We start from the raw sequence: 16123 nt of genomic DNA, 5'->3' as shown, positions 1-16123 counted from the left end.
ATTATAGATTGTCACTAGACATGTGAATCTCTTCTTTGAAGAAATTATAAAATTTAAGCTATTATGCCATGAAATCTTCTGTATAGTTTGTTTTTAAATTGTTTCGGTATTTTGTCTGGAAAGAAAACACCACTAAATGTGTATATTTGTATTATATATAAACTTAATCTTTTAATACTGTTTATATTTAGCCTATTGTTTAAAAAATAAAGTTAAAAAACTTTAACTGCTTAAAAGTAAAGTTTCGCCATTGCTTGTAGGAACTTTTTTTTCCTCCTCTGCGCTGCCAGCTGTAACACTTCTTCTGGGTTGCTTGCGTTCAATTCTGTTTGACCAATGGCTTTGATCTTCCAAAACAGAAAAGTGATGTTATTAGAGATATGGCAAAAAGTCTTGCTAACATACACATACATGAAACTACTTACTGGTATAGAAGTTATAGAAGGTGGGGGTCAGATGGGCAAATCATATGTGGCCTTACAAACCACTGTATGGACTTAACCACTGTGAAATGAGAGGCCATTTAAAGGTCTAGAGTAGAGAGATAACACAATCTAATATTTTAATGTGAAATAAACTAGATGCAAATGCTCATCAAAATAGGATCTTTAAAAAAAACACTAATAGCTGAAACCGGTTTGGCTCAGTGGTAGAGCGACAGTCTGCAGACTGAAGGGTCCCGCGTTCAATTCGGTCAAGGGCATGTACTTCGGTTGTGGGCGCATCTCCAGTGGGGGGTGTGCAGGAGGCAGCTGGTCGATGTTTTTCTCTCATCGACGTTTCTAGCTTGCTCTCTCTCTCCCTTCCTCTCTGAAAATTCAATAAAATATATATTTTTAAAAACCACACACACACACAAAAAAACACTAATAGGCAGAAAAAACGAAACACTAATAACCAACTTTTGGAAATAACACACACACAAAACACACAAAATCTTTTTTTGTTGTTGTTGTTGATACAATTCTTAACTATATTACTGAAACAAAACACAAAATTACTTACCGCAATTTGTCTTTTATCTGTTTCTCCTCTTTTGTGATGAAGATCTAAATGAATCAGTTAAGAATAATAAGTCTAATACTATTAAAACTACAGCAGAATCTCAACTCTGTTTTAGGTTTGATTTAGAACAGTGGTCAGCAAACTCGTTAGTCAACAGAGCCAAATATCAATAGTACAACGATTGACATTTCTTTTGAGCCAACTTTTTTAAACTTAAACTTCTTCTAATGCCACTTCTTCAAAATAGACTCGCCCAAGATGTGGTATTTTGTGGAGGAGCCATACTCAAGGGGCCAAAGAGACTTGTGTGGCTCGTGAGCCGCAGTTTGCCAACCACGGGTTTAGAAGATGCACACGATTAAATACTTCTTTAATTTATAGAAATGAACTGTACTAATATCATGTACATTAGATGAAAGGATACAAGTCAAGTATTCCAAAATGGTAACATCCCATATGTAGTCATAGTAGGAGTCCATAGCATCATGACTGAAAAAATAGAATTCAGTTACTCCCTCTTAAGCAGAAAAATAGTAGCTTCATTTCTTTTTTTAAAATTATGCATACCTGTTTTGCTCCTGCAGTGATTTAAAGGCTGTTTTGTAGTCAATTTCTCTGAGGAACTGACATAAAATTGCCACCTACATGAACAAATAAGGATTTGAAAATGGTTTAAGGTAACTAGTGTGAACAATAACTCCTGACTTTAGAGGGGACATTTTTTATTCTTATATCAACAATATTAGCTCATATTGATGGATTCTTTTCAATTTCAATTTCAAAAACCTTTATACAAACAACTGCCTGCCCAATATCTACAGTTTTTAGAGGTTTATTTGAATGAGAAACTAGCGAAAAGCCAGTTCAAAAATTGAAGGGAATGGAAAATAGCCAAACTGTCATGATATTCAAGGACATAAGAACATGCTTAAACCTTGACAGATGGCAGACACAGAGCTCATTTTGGCAAAATTTAGGCTGCCAGTCTGTTTAACCTAAAGCAGATCTACTAAAAGTATGTAGGTCATAATGCTTAATTATTAATTTTAAAATATATAATTTATATAATATGAAATTCACCCTTTTATAATGCACAATTCATTGGTTTTTAGTGTATTTACAAAGTCGTGCAACCATCACAACTATCAAATATCCTCCCTTCCGGTCTTCTTCCCTCCCTTCCCTCTGCAAAAACTCCGTACCCACTGACATCACTTTCCATTCTTCTTCCCCCAGTCTCTGCCAACCACCACGCCACATTCTGACTGTGTGCATGTGCCTCTGCTAAACATTTCATCTTAATGGAATTATACATCAGCCTTTAGTAGCTGACTTTTTTCACTCAACATAATACTTTGTAAGATTCATCCCTGTTTTAGCATGTATCAATACATCATCCCCCTTTTATGACAGAATAATGTCCGTTGTATAGACATCAATTTCGTTTATCCATTCTTCATCTAACAAACACTGGGCTGTTTCTAAGTTTCTGGAAATAATATACTATAGACAATGCTGCTGTGAACATTCATGTACAGATTTTTCTGTGAACATAGGTTTTCTATGTTCTTGGCCATACACAGGAAAGGAAATGCTGGGTCATATGGTAATTACACTTTTAATTTTTGAGGAAATGCCAAACTTTTCCCAAAAGGTTGCCCTATTTTATATTCCTACCAGCATCATTTCTTCACATCTTTACCAACAATTGTTCCTATCTGTCTTTGAATAACGGCAATGTTAGTATGAAGTGATACCTTACCATGGTATTGATCTGCATTTTCCTAATAACTAATGTATATATCTACTCTTAAATATAATTAAAAAAAAAAAAAACACCACACTTGAGAATGTTTCTTTTCCACCTTAAAGACCAATATTCTTTCATTTTCATTAAATTCTATAAAGGAGCCAGGATTTCAACTGGTGGTCCGTGAGGTCCGAAAGGTTGGTGATTACTGGTTTAAAGAAACCTTGGGAGCAGCAGTCGCCAACCAGTGGTCCGTGACTGGTGGTCTGTAAGTTCTGAAAGGTTAGCGACCACTGCTATAAAGAACTAAAAAACTTACATATGCCAAATTCTTAAATACCATAAACTTAAGCAATAGCAAGGAAAATACAAGCTATTTCCCAGTCCAACGCTTTATATTTACTATAAACTCTAATATACAAGAAAATCAAGATCAAAATATTAAACTAACCTGCGTGTGGCAATTCAGCAAAGAACAACACTTTATCATTCTTTTTATTACCTATAAAAACAATGTGGATTATTTTAAGAAACTAATTAACATCAATTATAATAAATGCACTGATATGATATGGGATGTGAACAGGAGAGGTTATACATTTTTATAAAACTCCCAGCCACTGCAGAATACACGTTTGTTTTTTAAAGTATACAGGGAACATTTACTAAGATATATGTAATAGCTGATACAAAGCAGGTATATGAGAACTCTAATTTTTTTTCCCCTCTTTGCTATGAATCTAAAACTGTTCCAGCACCTAGCCAGTTTGGCTCCATGGATAGTGTCGGACTGCAGACAAAAAGGGTTCCCCAGTTCAATTCGTCAAGGTCACATGCCCAGGTTGAGGGCTCAATTCCCAGCAGGAGGCGTGCAGGAGGCAGCCAATCATTGATTCTCATCATTGATGTTGCTATCTTTTTCTCCCCTCTCCCTTCCTCTCTGAAATCAATAAAAGTGTATTTTTTAAAAATTTTAAAAAATAAAAAAACAGTTCTAAAAAACTATTAATTAAAAAAAAAATAGTTATTGAAAATTTTTAAATATTGGACAGCAATCTGATCTAAAGCAATCAATTTGGGAGTAATCACAACAACAGAGAAATGAAAACTCACCCACAAGGGACCCAGGAAGAGCATTTAAAGGCAGACAGTCAAGAAGGAAAAACGCCAATAAAAACAACCTACCTGGTCTGTATACACATCAGGGGGTACCGCTTTATTAAAGAAATCAGAACACACAGCTCCCGCCTGGAGGTAATAGTGAAGAGCTGCCGAATACTGATTTGTCGCTGGAGTAGAAAACAGAGATCAAGAAATTACCTAACACAAATTATCCGTTGGAAAAACAGATGGCCTCCTTGGTGAAGTCAGGTGATAAAAGCAGATTCAAACTATAAACTTAGAGATAACACTTATTCAAGAAAATACTGCAAAATATTGCCTTTTTAAAAAAAACTACTTTAAAGAAGCAAAATAATAGTTTTTGCCTTCTAAAAATGACTACACAAAGATTTCAGATTTCTTGTCAAACTTACTAGTACACAGAACTTAGTATTTGGAGGTACTTATTTCCCAAATGTCGTAGTTAATTTTCTGAGGTAGTTTAGAACCAGTAAATCTTTTCTGAATAGATAATAAGATACTGATAATAAATTCTTGGATGGGGGGGAGGGCAAGGGGTGAAAATAAGCAGTCAACTAGCCTGGCCAGTGTGTCTCAGTGGTAGAGCATTGATCTATGAACCAGGTTTGATTCCCAGTCAGGGCACATAGCTGGATTGCAAACTCAATCCCCAGAAGGAGGCAGCTAATCAATGATTTTCATCTTTGATGTTTCTCTCTCTCCCTCTACCTTCCTCTCTGAAATCAACAAAAATATCTATTTTTTTAAATAATCAACTATTTGCTTCAAAAATAACATAGGAGACAGCAAAATAATGTAGTGAGAGTGTAGAGATAAAATGAGACGAGCCAAAAGTTATTGCTAGAGCTGGGTGGCACATAAATGTGGTTTCATTATAGTATCCTATTATAATATTTGAAATCTTCTCTTTAAAAAACTCAACTACTAAAACATTGATCAGGAAATACCAGTCAGAAATTTTATTTGATTTGTACACTAACAAAAATATTCTTATCAAGTTGAAAAAAATCTATCACATGCCGGGACCAGTTTGGCTCAGTGGATAGAGCGTCGGCCTGCGAACTGAAAGGTCCCGGGTTCGATTCCGGTCAAGGGCATGTACCTTGGTTGCAGGCACATCCCCAGTAGGGGGTATGCAAGAGGCAGCTGATCGATGATTCTCATCGATACTTCTAACTCTCTATCCCTCTCTCTTCCTCTCTGTGAAAAATCAATAAAATATATTTTTAAAAAAATCTATCACATAAAATGGGAGAATATCAATGTATTCCCCAAAATAAATAATTATCAATTACAATATATTTATTTTCATTTCTAAAAATACTACAAAAACAAAACACAAAGCACGCATACATCTCACTTACCAAAATAAATGTCTGCCTGGATGACTAACCAGGAATGGTTGTTCGGGTTGATGCTGCCGGCGTACCGAACCAGCTCTTTCACGGTGATTGCCACAGCTTCAAAGTCCACTGACTGGAGGCTACAGAGAAGACAATGACCAGTAAGCTCCATTTTAAGAAACAATTTCAAATTCCATACACACACTTACTAAAAACAAAGACTTACCCAAAATTTAGGTGACCATAATCTAACTATTAGTAGTTGTAAATATATAAAAACTATCAAAACATCTAAGTCAGCGAAAGTGTGATAAGCTAATTTTTTATAAACAGTTGAAAACCATCTGATTTTGTTTCCTTTTCCTCAAAATGCCAAAGAAGGTTGACTAGACCAGTGTTTTTCAACCTTTTTTGGGCAAAGGCACACTTGTTTCATGAAAAAAATCACGAGGCACACCACCATTAGAAAATGTTAAAAAATTTAACTCTGTGCCTATATTGACTATATATAAAGTAATTAATTCTCTTGAATAGGAATCAAATAAACACAAAGAAAGTATTTTATAATTACTTTATTATGAAATATTAAGTAAACAAAATAGTGAAAAATTATAAAATTCTTGTCTTGTCTGCACCTATGGCACACCAGGCAACATCTCGTGGCACACTAGTGTGCCGCAGAACAGCGGTTGAAAAACGCTGGACTAGACCACTTTAAATAGGTCTCTTTAAATACTTTACAATATAAAGCATATAAAAGAGTTAGGATAAACACCTTAGCTCCACTTTTTAGGCATAATTAACCAGTAACAAAATTAAATTAATTCTCACAATTCTGACAGAGGTACTATTCATATACCCATTTTACAGATGCAAAAATTGGCACAGAAAGCAACTTGCCCATATAACAGGTAAGTGGAGTGGTTGAGACTCCGGTCCTAAGAGTCTGGCTAAGAGCCTCTAGGCAAACCACTCTTTTTGTTCATTAACAATACCCACACTAAAAATAAAGCAGGGTACTGCTTTGGGAAACAACCCCAGTAAGTGGAGGGAAGGGCCCCGAACCCGTTTCTGACCCTCCAATCTCCTTATGAGATATAAAACCTGATAGAAAGCCATTCTTTTAGCTTCGATTTTCTAATTTTACCCACTGACAAGTAATCAGGACTACTTAGAGCTCTTCTGTTCTATCTAAGGCTGGTGTACCTCTGCTCTTAAGAGTTATGCCTTAGTCATAGCTTTTAGAAAGACAATTACTATTATTGAGAAACACAAACTTAGCTATAGAATCCTGACACTGCAGCCTTTTAATCAAACTATTCAAGAGCTTCCTATACCAGTCAGGATGGACCTAAATATATAAGTAATTTAATAAAATGTAAGCTATAATACTTCTTACTTGGGGATGGAGGATGGCCAAATAGAAATGTGTTCGGCTGTAATATCATTCACAATGTCTTCCTTAAAAGAAAAAAGAAAAGGTGATTTAAAAGGAAGAGTATTTCAAACATTTTTAAAACAATGAAATTATGAAATACTGACCCGAACATTGTGAAGTTTGACAAAGAGTGATAAAATAATAGTCAAAACCAATGGTTCCTATGAGAAAGAAAACAGAATCTTTAAATATTATATGTTAATAGATCTCAAATCAATATCAAGGATACCAAGTATTTTCTTCGGATTTTTCTTACTCTTTGGAATTTACTATCTACTTTAGTTTAAAACACACTAAAGATCAACTTTATCTTTAATGTCATGAAAGAAATCCTGGCAAAAACTAATCCTATTTAGGAGTCTGGTTTAGAATATACGAATCCTCATGACTTTTGAAACTGAGTAAACAGATCACATTCCACAAGTACTTTCAGCTACCTTAAACAAACTGACTTTTATTCCTTAAAATAATAAAGGATGGAATCTAGGTTATGTCCAGTAAATCAGTATGACATTAACCTGATCAAACAAAAGTCAAAGCTAGGCTTCACACATCTAGCCCTATTATAAAGACTTCTTTGTCATTTAAAAAAATGCCTGTTTGTAGTCACTAGAACGTAAGTTAGGTAAATGCAAAATAAATTTCTCCTTTTAGACTATCCTATCCTCAACACTGAAGCACATTAACAGTTCACCTAAATAATCATTAAGCACTCAATATTTTTTAGTTATAGTTTATAAAAAAATCAGCAATAGTAATTGACTTTTAAGAAAACATACCCGTAATTTTTTTATAAAAGAAAGCAGTTCACTCCTACAAAAAAAAAAAAAAATTATATATACAATGAAAATAAATTATAGGTGAAGATTTATTCCAAACTCGCCAGTTCTGCATGTATAAGAATATATTTTATTGCCATAACAATACAATTTCTATATTACTATCCAACTGTAAGCTTCCATTGATTATATTAAATGATAGTTTCTTAAAATAAACAAGATATTTCCAAAGGTGATCATGTCAGACAAGTCCATGAGATGTCAGCACCAGCAAATTCTTACATTGTCTATCTTTATGATATATAAGGATAATGGTAGATGTTCTGGAAATAGTACAAATAGCATAAATAATAACTAAGAAAAAAATAAACTGATCAAAACATACCTATACATTATGCCTAATGTGGATTCCCTCTGCTTTATTAAACTAACTCTGCCATCATTTCCTCGTTTGTGTTGACTGGACACACTACAGATCTGAACAACAACTTCCCACAGGTCTTTCGCAGTCCGTCTACTCTCTTTAGGGCCCGGAAGCTCTTTGATTGTAGCTGCTAAAAGCTGTCCAAGCTGTAACATGAAAAACAAACAGAAAAATACACAAGAGCTCATCTGTAATGCCACACATGTGAGTTCTATTATTATGGCACAAAAGCAAAATGGACAGCTGTCCCAGTACACCAAGCAGTTATTCTATGCTGTGCCTTCTCCCCAACAACTGAGAATCTTAGACCTCATTATCTGCGGACAGATCTGGATCTGCTCAGGAAAGAAACCTCTGGTCTTCGTATATTATAAACCTCACTGCTCCAAACAAGTATAGTCTAATGAGAACAAATTGCGATGATGCAAAGATGTATGTGACTTCTTAAGTGGGGGAAAAAACAAATTACCAAATATATATAGTATGATCCTGCTTTAAAAAAATAAATAAATAAAGGTTTGCAAAGAAATGTATACAATACAATGTTAACGGGGTTAAAATCCCATGGATGAGATTAAAATAGTGCTTAAGGCTTAGACCGGTTTGGCTCAATGGATAGAGCGTCGGCTTGGGGACTGAAAGGTCCCGGGTTCGATTCCGGTCAAGGGCATGTACCTTGGTTGCGGGCATATCCCCAGTAGGGGATGTGCAAGAGGCAGCTGATCGATGACTCTCTCTCATTGATGTTTCTGGCTTTCTATCTCTCTCCCTTCCTCTCTGTACAAAAATCAATAAAATCTATTAAAAATAAATAAATAAATAAATAAATAAATAAAATAGTGCTTAAGTTTTACACACACACACACACACACACTTTAATAATTAAAAAATATTTCTTGAGAAAAATATATGGAAATTGTAGTTGATAGAACAAGATTCAAAGCAACTGTTCTCTAAGAAACAGTAGCAACTGGGGATACTGCTATATGAAGGGGCAGAATTAGGAAAGGCCAGATTACGGAAAATGAATGCCCTAACAGAGAGCGTATAGACCAAAGATGAGGAAGGACCCAGAAATAATAAGAAGTGGAAGAGCTGAAAGCAAAAGGCAGAGAAAAGACAGACCCTAAATGTAGAAAAAGAAAATCAAAAAGATAATCAAATTCTTATAGCAAATTCAGCACAATGAAGATAATTAAAAGAGGAGAATGTGTGGGTGGTGGAAGAAGGGCTAAATGAAAAAAATAAAGATTAGCCGGGACCGGTTTGGCTCAGTGGATAGAGTGTCGGCCTGCGGACTGAAAGGTCCCAGGTTCGATTCCGGGCAAGGGCATGTACCTTGGTTGCGGGCACATCCCCAGTAGGGGGGGGTGCAAGAGGCAGCTGATCGATGATTCTCTCTCATCGATGTTTCTAACTCTCTATCCGTCTCTCTTCCACTCGTGAAAAATCAATAAAATATATTAAAAAAAAAAAAAAAAGAAAGATTAAAGGAAAAAAGAATGAACAACTTATTGTCAGTTCAGGGGTGTCACTACTGATAACAAACAAGTACACTAACAACAATCCAACACATTACATTTAGAGAAGTAAATAGACTCTAAAGAAAGGTAAGGTCCACCCTGGCTGAGTGGCTCAGTGGTTGAGCATCTGTACACCAAAAGGTTGCAGGTTCAATTCCTGGTCAGGGCATACTAGGTTTCGCATTCAATTCCTAGACCAGGGAGCATATGGAGGCAACTAACTGATCAATGTTCCTCTCTAACATCAGAGTTTCTCTCTCTCATATCCTTTAGTGAGAGTTAAAAAAAAAAAAAAAAAGTAAGGTGCTCAAATGGAAAATGGTGGAACTACACACTCCTTACGGCTCCCACCAGTGTATACCCATGTATACCTGTGTATTCCAGAGCTTAAAACTAGAGTTTGATTTTTTAAATTATATTTTTATTGATTTCAGAGAGGAAGGGAGAGAAATATCAATGATGAGAGAGAATCATTAACTGGCTGCCTCCTGCACGACCCACACTGGGGATCGAGCCTGCAAACCCATACGTGTGCCCTGACAAGGAATCAAGCCATGACCTTCTGGTTCATAGGTTGATGCTCAACCACTGAGCCTTGTGGGCTGGGTTTGATTTTATCATTCAAAGCAATAAAAGCTGACCCACCGTTCACCAGTTTAGGATTATACCAAAAATTTATCTTTGAACTACATTATTTTTCCTTGCATTTATCAAGTGCCTAAATTATCAAAAACTATAAACCAACAAACATTTGTCCAATCTTACATTGTATCATAAAAACTGGACAAGTTCCCTAAGTAGTACAGACCTTAAAAAAAAAATAGGTACAATAATTCCATCCTAATAATTATTTTATTTAGATTAAACATGAATTACCTTTACATATGGATTACTCTGGAGCAGAAAGGCAGGAACTTGCAGTGTAAGGTATTCATTTTCCTTCCAGTTTAACATAAAAGCAACACATTCCTCAGCAATAACTTGACGAAGAGGAATATCTAAAAAGCCCAGAAAATATTTGGAATTACCATCATAACATTATAATGAGAACAAGCAAAATTTGCTCAGATTTCAGTTAAGCATATTAAAAACAAGTTACAGATAAAAAACAGAAAAATATTAACATTTTGTACTTTTCTCTAGAAAGCTTAAAAGTTTCCCAACAGTCTGCCGTGATCCCCACTATTAATCAAAAAAGTACGCACTTAAAAACACCTCAGATATCCAACACTCTACTGCGAAAATTTATAATTCAAATGAGAAGAGAATGAACACACAAATGAAACAAGTACAAAATGGTATGGGATAAACTTTAAAGAGAAATAGATAAACCATATAAAACTGTAATAAATCTGAGTTAATATATCATTTTTATTATTTTTCTGATTAAAATGTAATAAATATTCCTGAGACAATTCATTAACTCTTTCAAAAAATATCACTGCACCAGAAGCAATTGTTTTGAACACTTCCTTAGTATATAACAGTCAGGTTTTAATGTACTGCAGGAAAAAGAAACCCCAATGAATGCTGAAGAACAAGGTTAAAACTCTAAATGAAAAGAGATATTAAACTTAAGTAATTATACTCAGTCTTTCTAAAAAGATTGCCGGTGGCTATTTAATTTATATCTCATCTTCTTTCAAAAAAGAATCTGAAATGACAAAAAACAGCATAGGAACACAGCAAAGTAAAAAATACATTATTTGATTTATCTTCTTAAAGAAGAATGAAGACAGAAGTAAAGTTAGCATCCCAAATGCTGCATGTCACTGAGTGCTGTACAGTCTGCCAAAGGAAGCCAGTTACTCAGTCAGCAGTCCCTCTCAGTCAGATGGCCTGGCTCCCAAAGCAGAATCAGAACCGAGAGTGGAGTCCTGTACAGCCTGAGAGACAGTGCCCCTTTTCTGAGATATTTACATTTAGAATGGGGCCAAAGAGGACTGTTCCTAAAGTGATCACAGCAAGTTCCTGACTCAGTGGCAATCATTCTGAGGCTTTCCTATGATTATGATGGTAATGGGGAAATAAACCTTCAAAGTGTACCTTTAAGGACACTGACTGTTTTAACAGAGTATCTTCAAATTACAACTAGTTTCTATCGTGTAGAGTCCCTTCAAAATCCATATCCACCTGGAACCTCAGAATGTGCCTGACAGAGAAATAGGGTCTTTGTACTTAGTTAAGATGAGGTCATACTGAATTACGGCAATCCCTAAATCCAATGCCTGGTCCTTTATAAGATCACACACACACACACACACACTGCCATATAAGGGAGGAGGAAAAACGAAAACAGAAGGAAGAAAAACAGGTGGTAAATGCCTGAGTGACACAGCCATAAGCTAAGAAGAGGCAAGAAAGGATTCTTCTCTGGAATCTTCAGGAGGAGCCTGGCCCTGCAGGCAGACACCTTGGTTTCAGATACCTAGTCTCCAAACTATGAGAGAATAATTTTCTATCATTTTTAATCATCTGGTTTGTGGTACTTTGTTACAGCAATCTTAGGAAATGTCTTGTTTCCTACATTTTCCCAATGTTCTCAAGTGAAGTCCACATCTGAATTCTGGTTTTGGAGAGAAATAACCTTTTTCAGAAAGTAAAAAGTCAAGGAAACATCCTTAGACTCTCCCCCGATTACTTGGTAATGAATTTCTGAAATGTGGCTTTGTGCAAGTCTTACCAGGAAGCCTCATCTCCAGATATCCCCGCACCCGACTGATGAGATCAGAAGGAGGTCTCTCTCCTGACTGCCCTGTTCCAGCTTCATGGGTATAAATATCCAGCAGCAGCATCTCATTGAGCGTGACCTGACGAAGTTTTGGTGAGAACTCTGTTACCAACTCCAAACAAGCAGCAAACAGCTGCTTAGCGTGGGAAAAGTCCTACGAAAAGAAATAACAGAATAGTCTGGATTATCTTTCCTTGCAAACCAAAAATATGTAACTTTATGAGTACAGAGCAAAGAGAAAGATGAACTTAAATGATGGACATTCACTATCTCAGGAAATGAGGCTAAATTATCTTATCATCATCTCTGTATTGATGATTTATTCCAATAAATATTTAATCCTTTTGCAACTTTTTAAAAAGATCCAATAATCAATCAATATAAATTACATGCCATATTACTAAATAATTTTTACATAAATTATAAAACAAGAATAAAAAACTTTAATAAATTACATGTTATATATATTATATGGGTGTAAAATTCCTAACAGCCTTCTCCATACACCTTACACCCTTCTTCAACAAGATTCCATATTCTAAAATCTTTTGCATACTACACAATTAATCTACATAGTTGACTTGTAAATCAAATCAGCTATAATCCAAGCCCTTTGCTACATATCTCCTAATTTTTCCAAAGAGTAGTCTTCCATCTCTCTCCCAGGACCCCTTCCGTCCAGTCGGGCTTCTTCTCCCTTCCAGCCCCCTTCATAATAAAGAAACAGTTCACTAAACAAAGATCTTCACCTTTTTACTTTTTATCATCACCAAGGATGTTTTTATTGATTTGAGAGAGAAACATCAATTGGCTGCCTCTCTGAGAGGAGATCAAACCCACAACCTACTGGTATATAGAATGATGCTTCCATTGAGCCACCCAGTCAGAGTTAAACCAAGATCTTCTAATTGGCCCTGACTGGTTTGGCTCAGTGGATAGAACTTAGGCTTGCGGACTGAAGAGTCCCAGGTTCAATTCTGGTCAAGGGCATGTACCTTTGTTGCAGGTTCAAACCCAGTAGGGGGCATGCAGGAGGCAGCTAATTGATGTTTCTCTCTAGATGTTTCTCATTCTCTATCCCTCCTTCCCTTCCTCTCTGTAAAAAAATCAATAAAATATATTTTTAAAAATATCTTCTAATTGTCCAATCTACTGAACTGGACATTTTCTACTGAAACTCCACATGTACCTGGTCCTCATATCCATCACACCACCCTTTCTGGGACCCAATGTTGCACCCCCCAAGCTCTGTACATTCTCCCTGAGTGATCTTTGATGACTCCCAAATCACTATCTTCAGCCCAGACCACTCCCAAGCTCATGGGTCCAATTGCAGGACCAAATTAAACACTGTAAAAATGAATTCATAATCTGCCCTTCAAAAATGATTTTCTCTTTAAATTCAGTTGTTGGCACTTCCATCTGTTCCCTGACAACCAAAACAGAAACTTGACCATCATCCATGATTCTTTTCTCCTTCTTGCCCTCTGCAGCAAATCAGCAGTCTTTACCTCTTCAAGGTTTCTTTAATATGTTCTCTTCTCTCTGTCCTTTCTAGCACTGATGCCAATTACTAGCTATGTGACATTAAACAATTTAATACCTTTGAGTCTCTGATTTCTCACCTAAAAACTGAAATAACACCTTCGGCACAGTTGTTGTTTTTTTAAGAACAATGTATATGGCCCTGGCTGGTTTGGCTCAGTGAATAGAGAATTGGCCTGTGGCCTGAAGGGTCCCAGGTTCGATTCCAGTCAAGGGGCACATGGCTGCGTTGCGGGCTCTATCCCGGATGAGGGGTGTGCAGAAGGCAGACAATTGATAATTCTCTCTCATCATAGATCTCTCTCTCTCTCCCCTTTCCTCTTCCTCTCTCAGTAATCAATTTAAAAAATATATCTTTTAAAAATCCTTTTAGGCCAATGGCTACCATTTTAAGATCAGGAAAATAGAAAATTCTGATTCCTGGCTTTCATGTTAAAATTAGTAAAGCATAGTCTTAACCAGTAGTTAATGTATGCTTTTACTCACCTTAACAGTACTGCAGTGTAAACCTTTGGCCATGAGAATGTATACCAAATCCCTTGTTAAACTGTCTTTAATGCCCAGGATAACACCACTATAAACAGAAGGTACTTCCCACTAGAAGAAATAAAAATATGTAAATACACACACTTAGAGAAAGTCAAATCTAGATAAGAATCTTTCAATAATCCTCAATCACATTTAAAAAATCATGCAAAGGTCATCTTTAAAAAAAATAAATAACAGCCAGAATAAAATGCTATTAAAAATGAACATAATCACTATAATGAGTCAGTAATAAATAATTAAATTGACTGGAACATATTGAAGGTTATAGACAAAAAGAGTATATGTATTGACTTATGCAGTTGTCACAACAGTACTATGAAGTAGATAGTAACCCCCTTTTACAGATGAGAAAACTGAGGCACACGGATGTTAAATAATTTCCTCAGGTTATTAAGCTAGTAAAAGTATGGAAGGTGAATATAAACTCGGGTAGTTAAGTGTCAGAACTCGCTCTCAAATATTATGTTATACTTCCTCATCTATAAAAATGAACACTAATAACCATGTCAATACTAACGAGGCCCAATTAATGTTCACAGCAATTTCCATTTCACTGCACTTACATGTTCAAGTCCCATAAAATATATAGCTATTTTGATTTGCACTTCCATGCAGGAAAGTTGTTAAGTAAATAACCTCAGAAAAAGGTATATACATTACCTGTGTGTTTGGGTTCTTTTTTTAAATCCAGGATTAATTTAATTTTAAAAACAAATACTGTACAGCTATTGACTTACTCTTTTCAACTTAACTAGACAGTCTACCCAGGGTATAACTGCCCAGTAAAAACATACATCTTTACAACGTGGTGGTCCCAAGCTTTTTGAAAAAACCATTTCACAGGAAGAAAAAGGATATAAAAGAGCTGAAGGCCCTGAACGCCGCGGTTCAGTTGGCTGACCACCACCCTGTGCACCAAAAGGTTGCCGGTCCTATTCCCAGTAAAGGCACACACCCAGGTTGCAGGTTTGACCCCCATTGGGGGCATGTAAGCAAGGCAAAGGAACAATGTTTCCCTCTCTCTCTTCCTCTCTCTCTCAAATCAATTTTAAAAAGTATATTTTAGAAAAAGAGCTTAAAAAATACATTAAGAGCCGAAGCCAGTTTGGCTCAGTGGTAGAACGTCGGCCTGTGGACTGAAAGGTCCCAGGTTTGATTCCGGTCAAGGGCATGTACATTGGTTGCGGGCATATCCCTGGTGGAGGGTGTGCAAGAGGCAGCTAGTCGATGTTTCTCTCTCATCGGCGTTTCTAGCTCTCTCTCTCTCTCCCTTCCTGCTCTCCGTGAAATATCAATAAAATATATATATTTTTAAAAATACATTAAGAAGCGAAAATATTAAGAAAGATAAACATGTAGTTCTAAACACCCTCAGTTTATTGATGGGAACTACTCTAGAGGGATAGCTGAGCAAAGTCCATGTCTCAAAGCCAGTGCTAAACCAATTTCAGGGATGAGAGAGGGAAAGAGAGTCTAAAATCACACATAGTACAGATGTTATCTGAGACCCCTGTCCTCGGATCCATGCTTCCTCAGGGTTCCCATCATTATAAATAGTCTCTGCCATTTGCCACATTTGTACAGAACAGATCACCCAAGGTTCATTGGGGAAATCAGATATCTTGGCAGTAACCACCATGAATAAACAACCCCAATGGCTCATTTTCTGCATCTTCTCCAATTTTACCTAAAACCCATAAAATAAAATAAGGTGCATGTAGATGCTATAATAATAAGTGGGATATAAACTTGTTAGAAGCTACTGGTTTAATAGTATCTTTTCTACTATTTTTTATTCCTGTCAATGGATGTTCAAAGTACATAATTATTATCATGTGAAGGTCCTAAATTATTGGCAAATAAAAGGGGTCCTAATTCTCAAAACGGTCAGGT

General features: G+C 36.0%; 1 protein-coding gene across 4 annotated transcripts in view; it reads right to left on the bottom strand.

Annotated features, from left to right (window-relative positions):
* Positions 1–145: 145 nt before the first annotated feature.
* Positions 146–16123, bottom strand: part of INTS8 (integrator complex subunit 8) — a 34218-nt gene continuing 18240 nt past the window's right edge. For 2 of the 4 annotated variants that reach the window (XM_036436527.2, XM_036436530.2), the window contains 14 exons: positions 14168–14278; positions 12089–12290; positions 10282–10403; positions 7844–8028; positions 7459–7492; positions 6784–6840; positions 6641–6702; positions 5263–5381; positions 3941–4044; positions 3207–3257; positions 1573–1646; positions 1430–1494; positions 1006–1049; positions 146–347 (listed from right to left, as the gene is read on the bottom strand). In XM_036436527.2, the coding sequence (XP_036292420.1) occupies positions 231–347; positions 1006–1049; positions 1430–1494; positions 1573–1646; positions 3207–3257; positions 3941–4044; positions 5263–5381; positions 6641–6702; positions 6784–6840; positions 7459–7492; positions 7844–8028; positions 10282–10403; positions 12089–12290; positions 14168–14278 (1347 nt within the window). In that variant the 3' untranslated portion in view covers positions 146–230. Of the gene's footprint in view, positions 348–1005; positions 1126–1344; positions 1495–1572; positions 1647–3206; positions 3258–3940; positions 4045–5262; positions 5382–6640; positions 6703–6783; positions 6841–7458; positions 7493–7843; positions 8029–10281; positions 10404–12088; positions 12291–14167; positions 14279–16123 lie in introns of those variants that run through there. The other 2 variants (XM_036436528.2, XM_036436529.2) reach the window with 2 other exon arrangements.

The sequence above is a fragment of the Pipistrellus kuhlii genome, unplaced genomic scaffold, assembly GCF_014108245.1.
Source record: "Pipistrellus kuhlii isolate mPipKuh1 unplaced genomic scaffold, mPipKuh1.p scaffold_m20_p_14, whole genome shotgun sequence".
NCBI classification, from domain to species: Eukaryota; Metazoa; Chordata; class Mammalia; order Chiroptera; family Vespertilionidae; genus Pipistrellus; species Pipistrellus kuhlii.
Note: the sequence above shows the minus strand (reverse complement) of the source record. Positions and strands in the feature narration are given on the sequence as shown.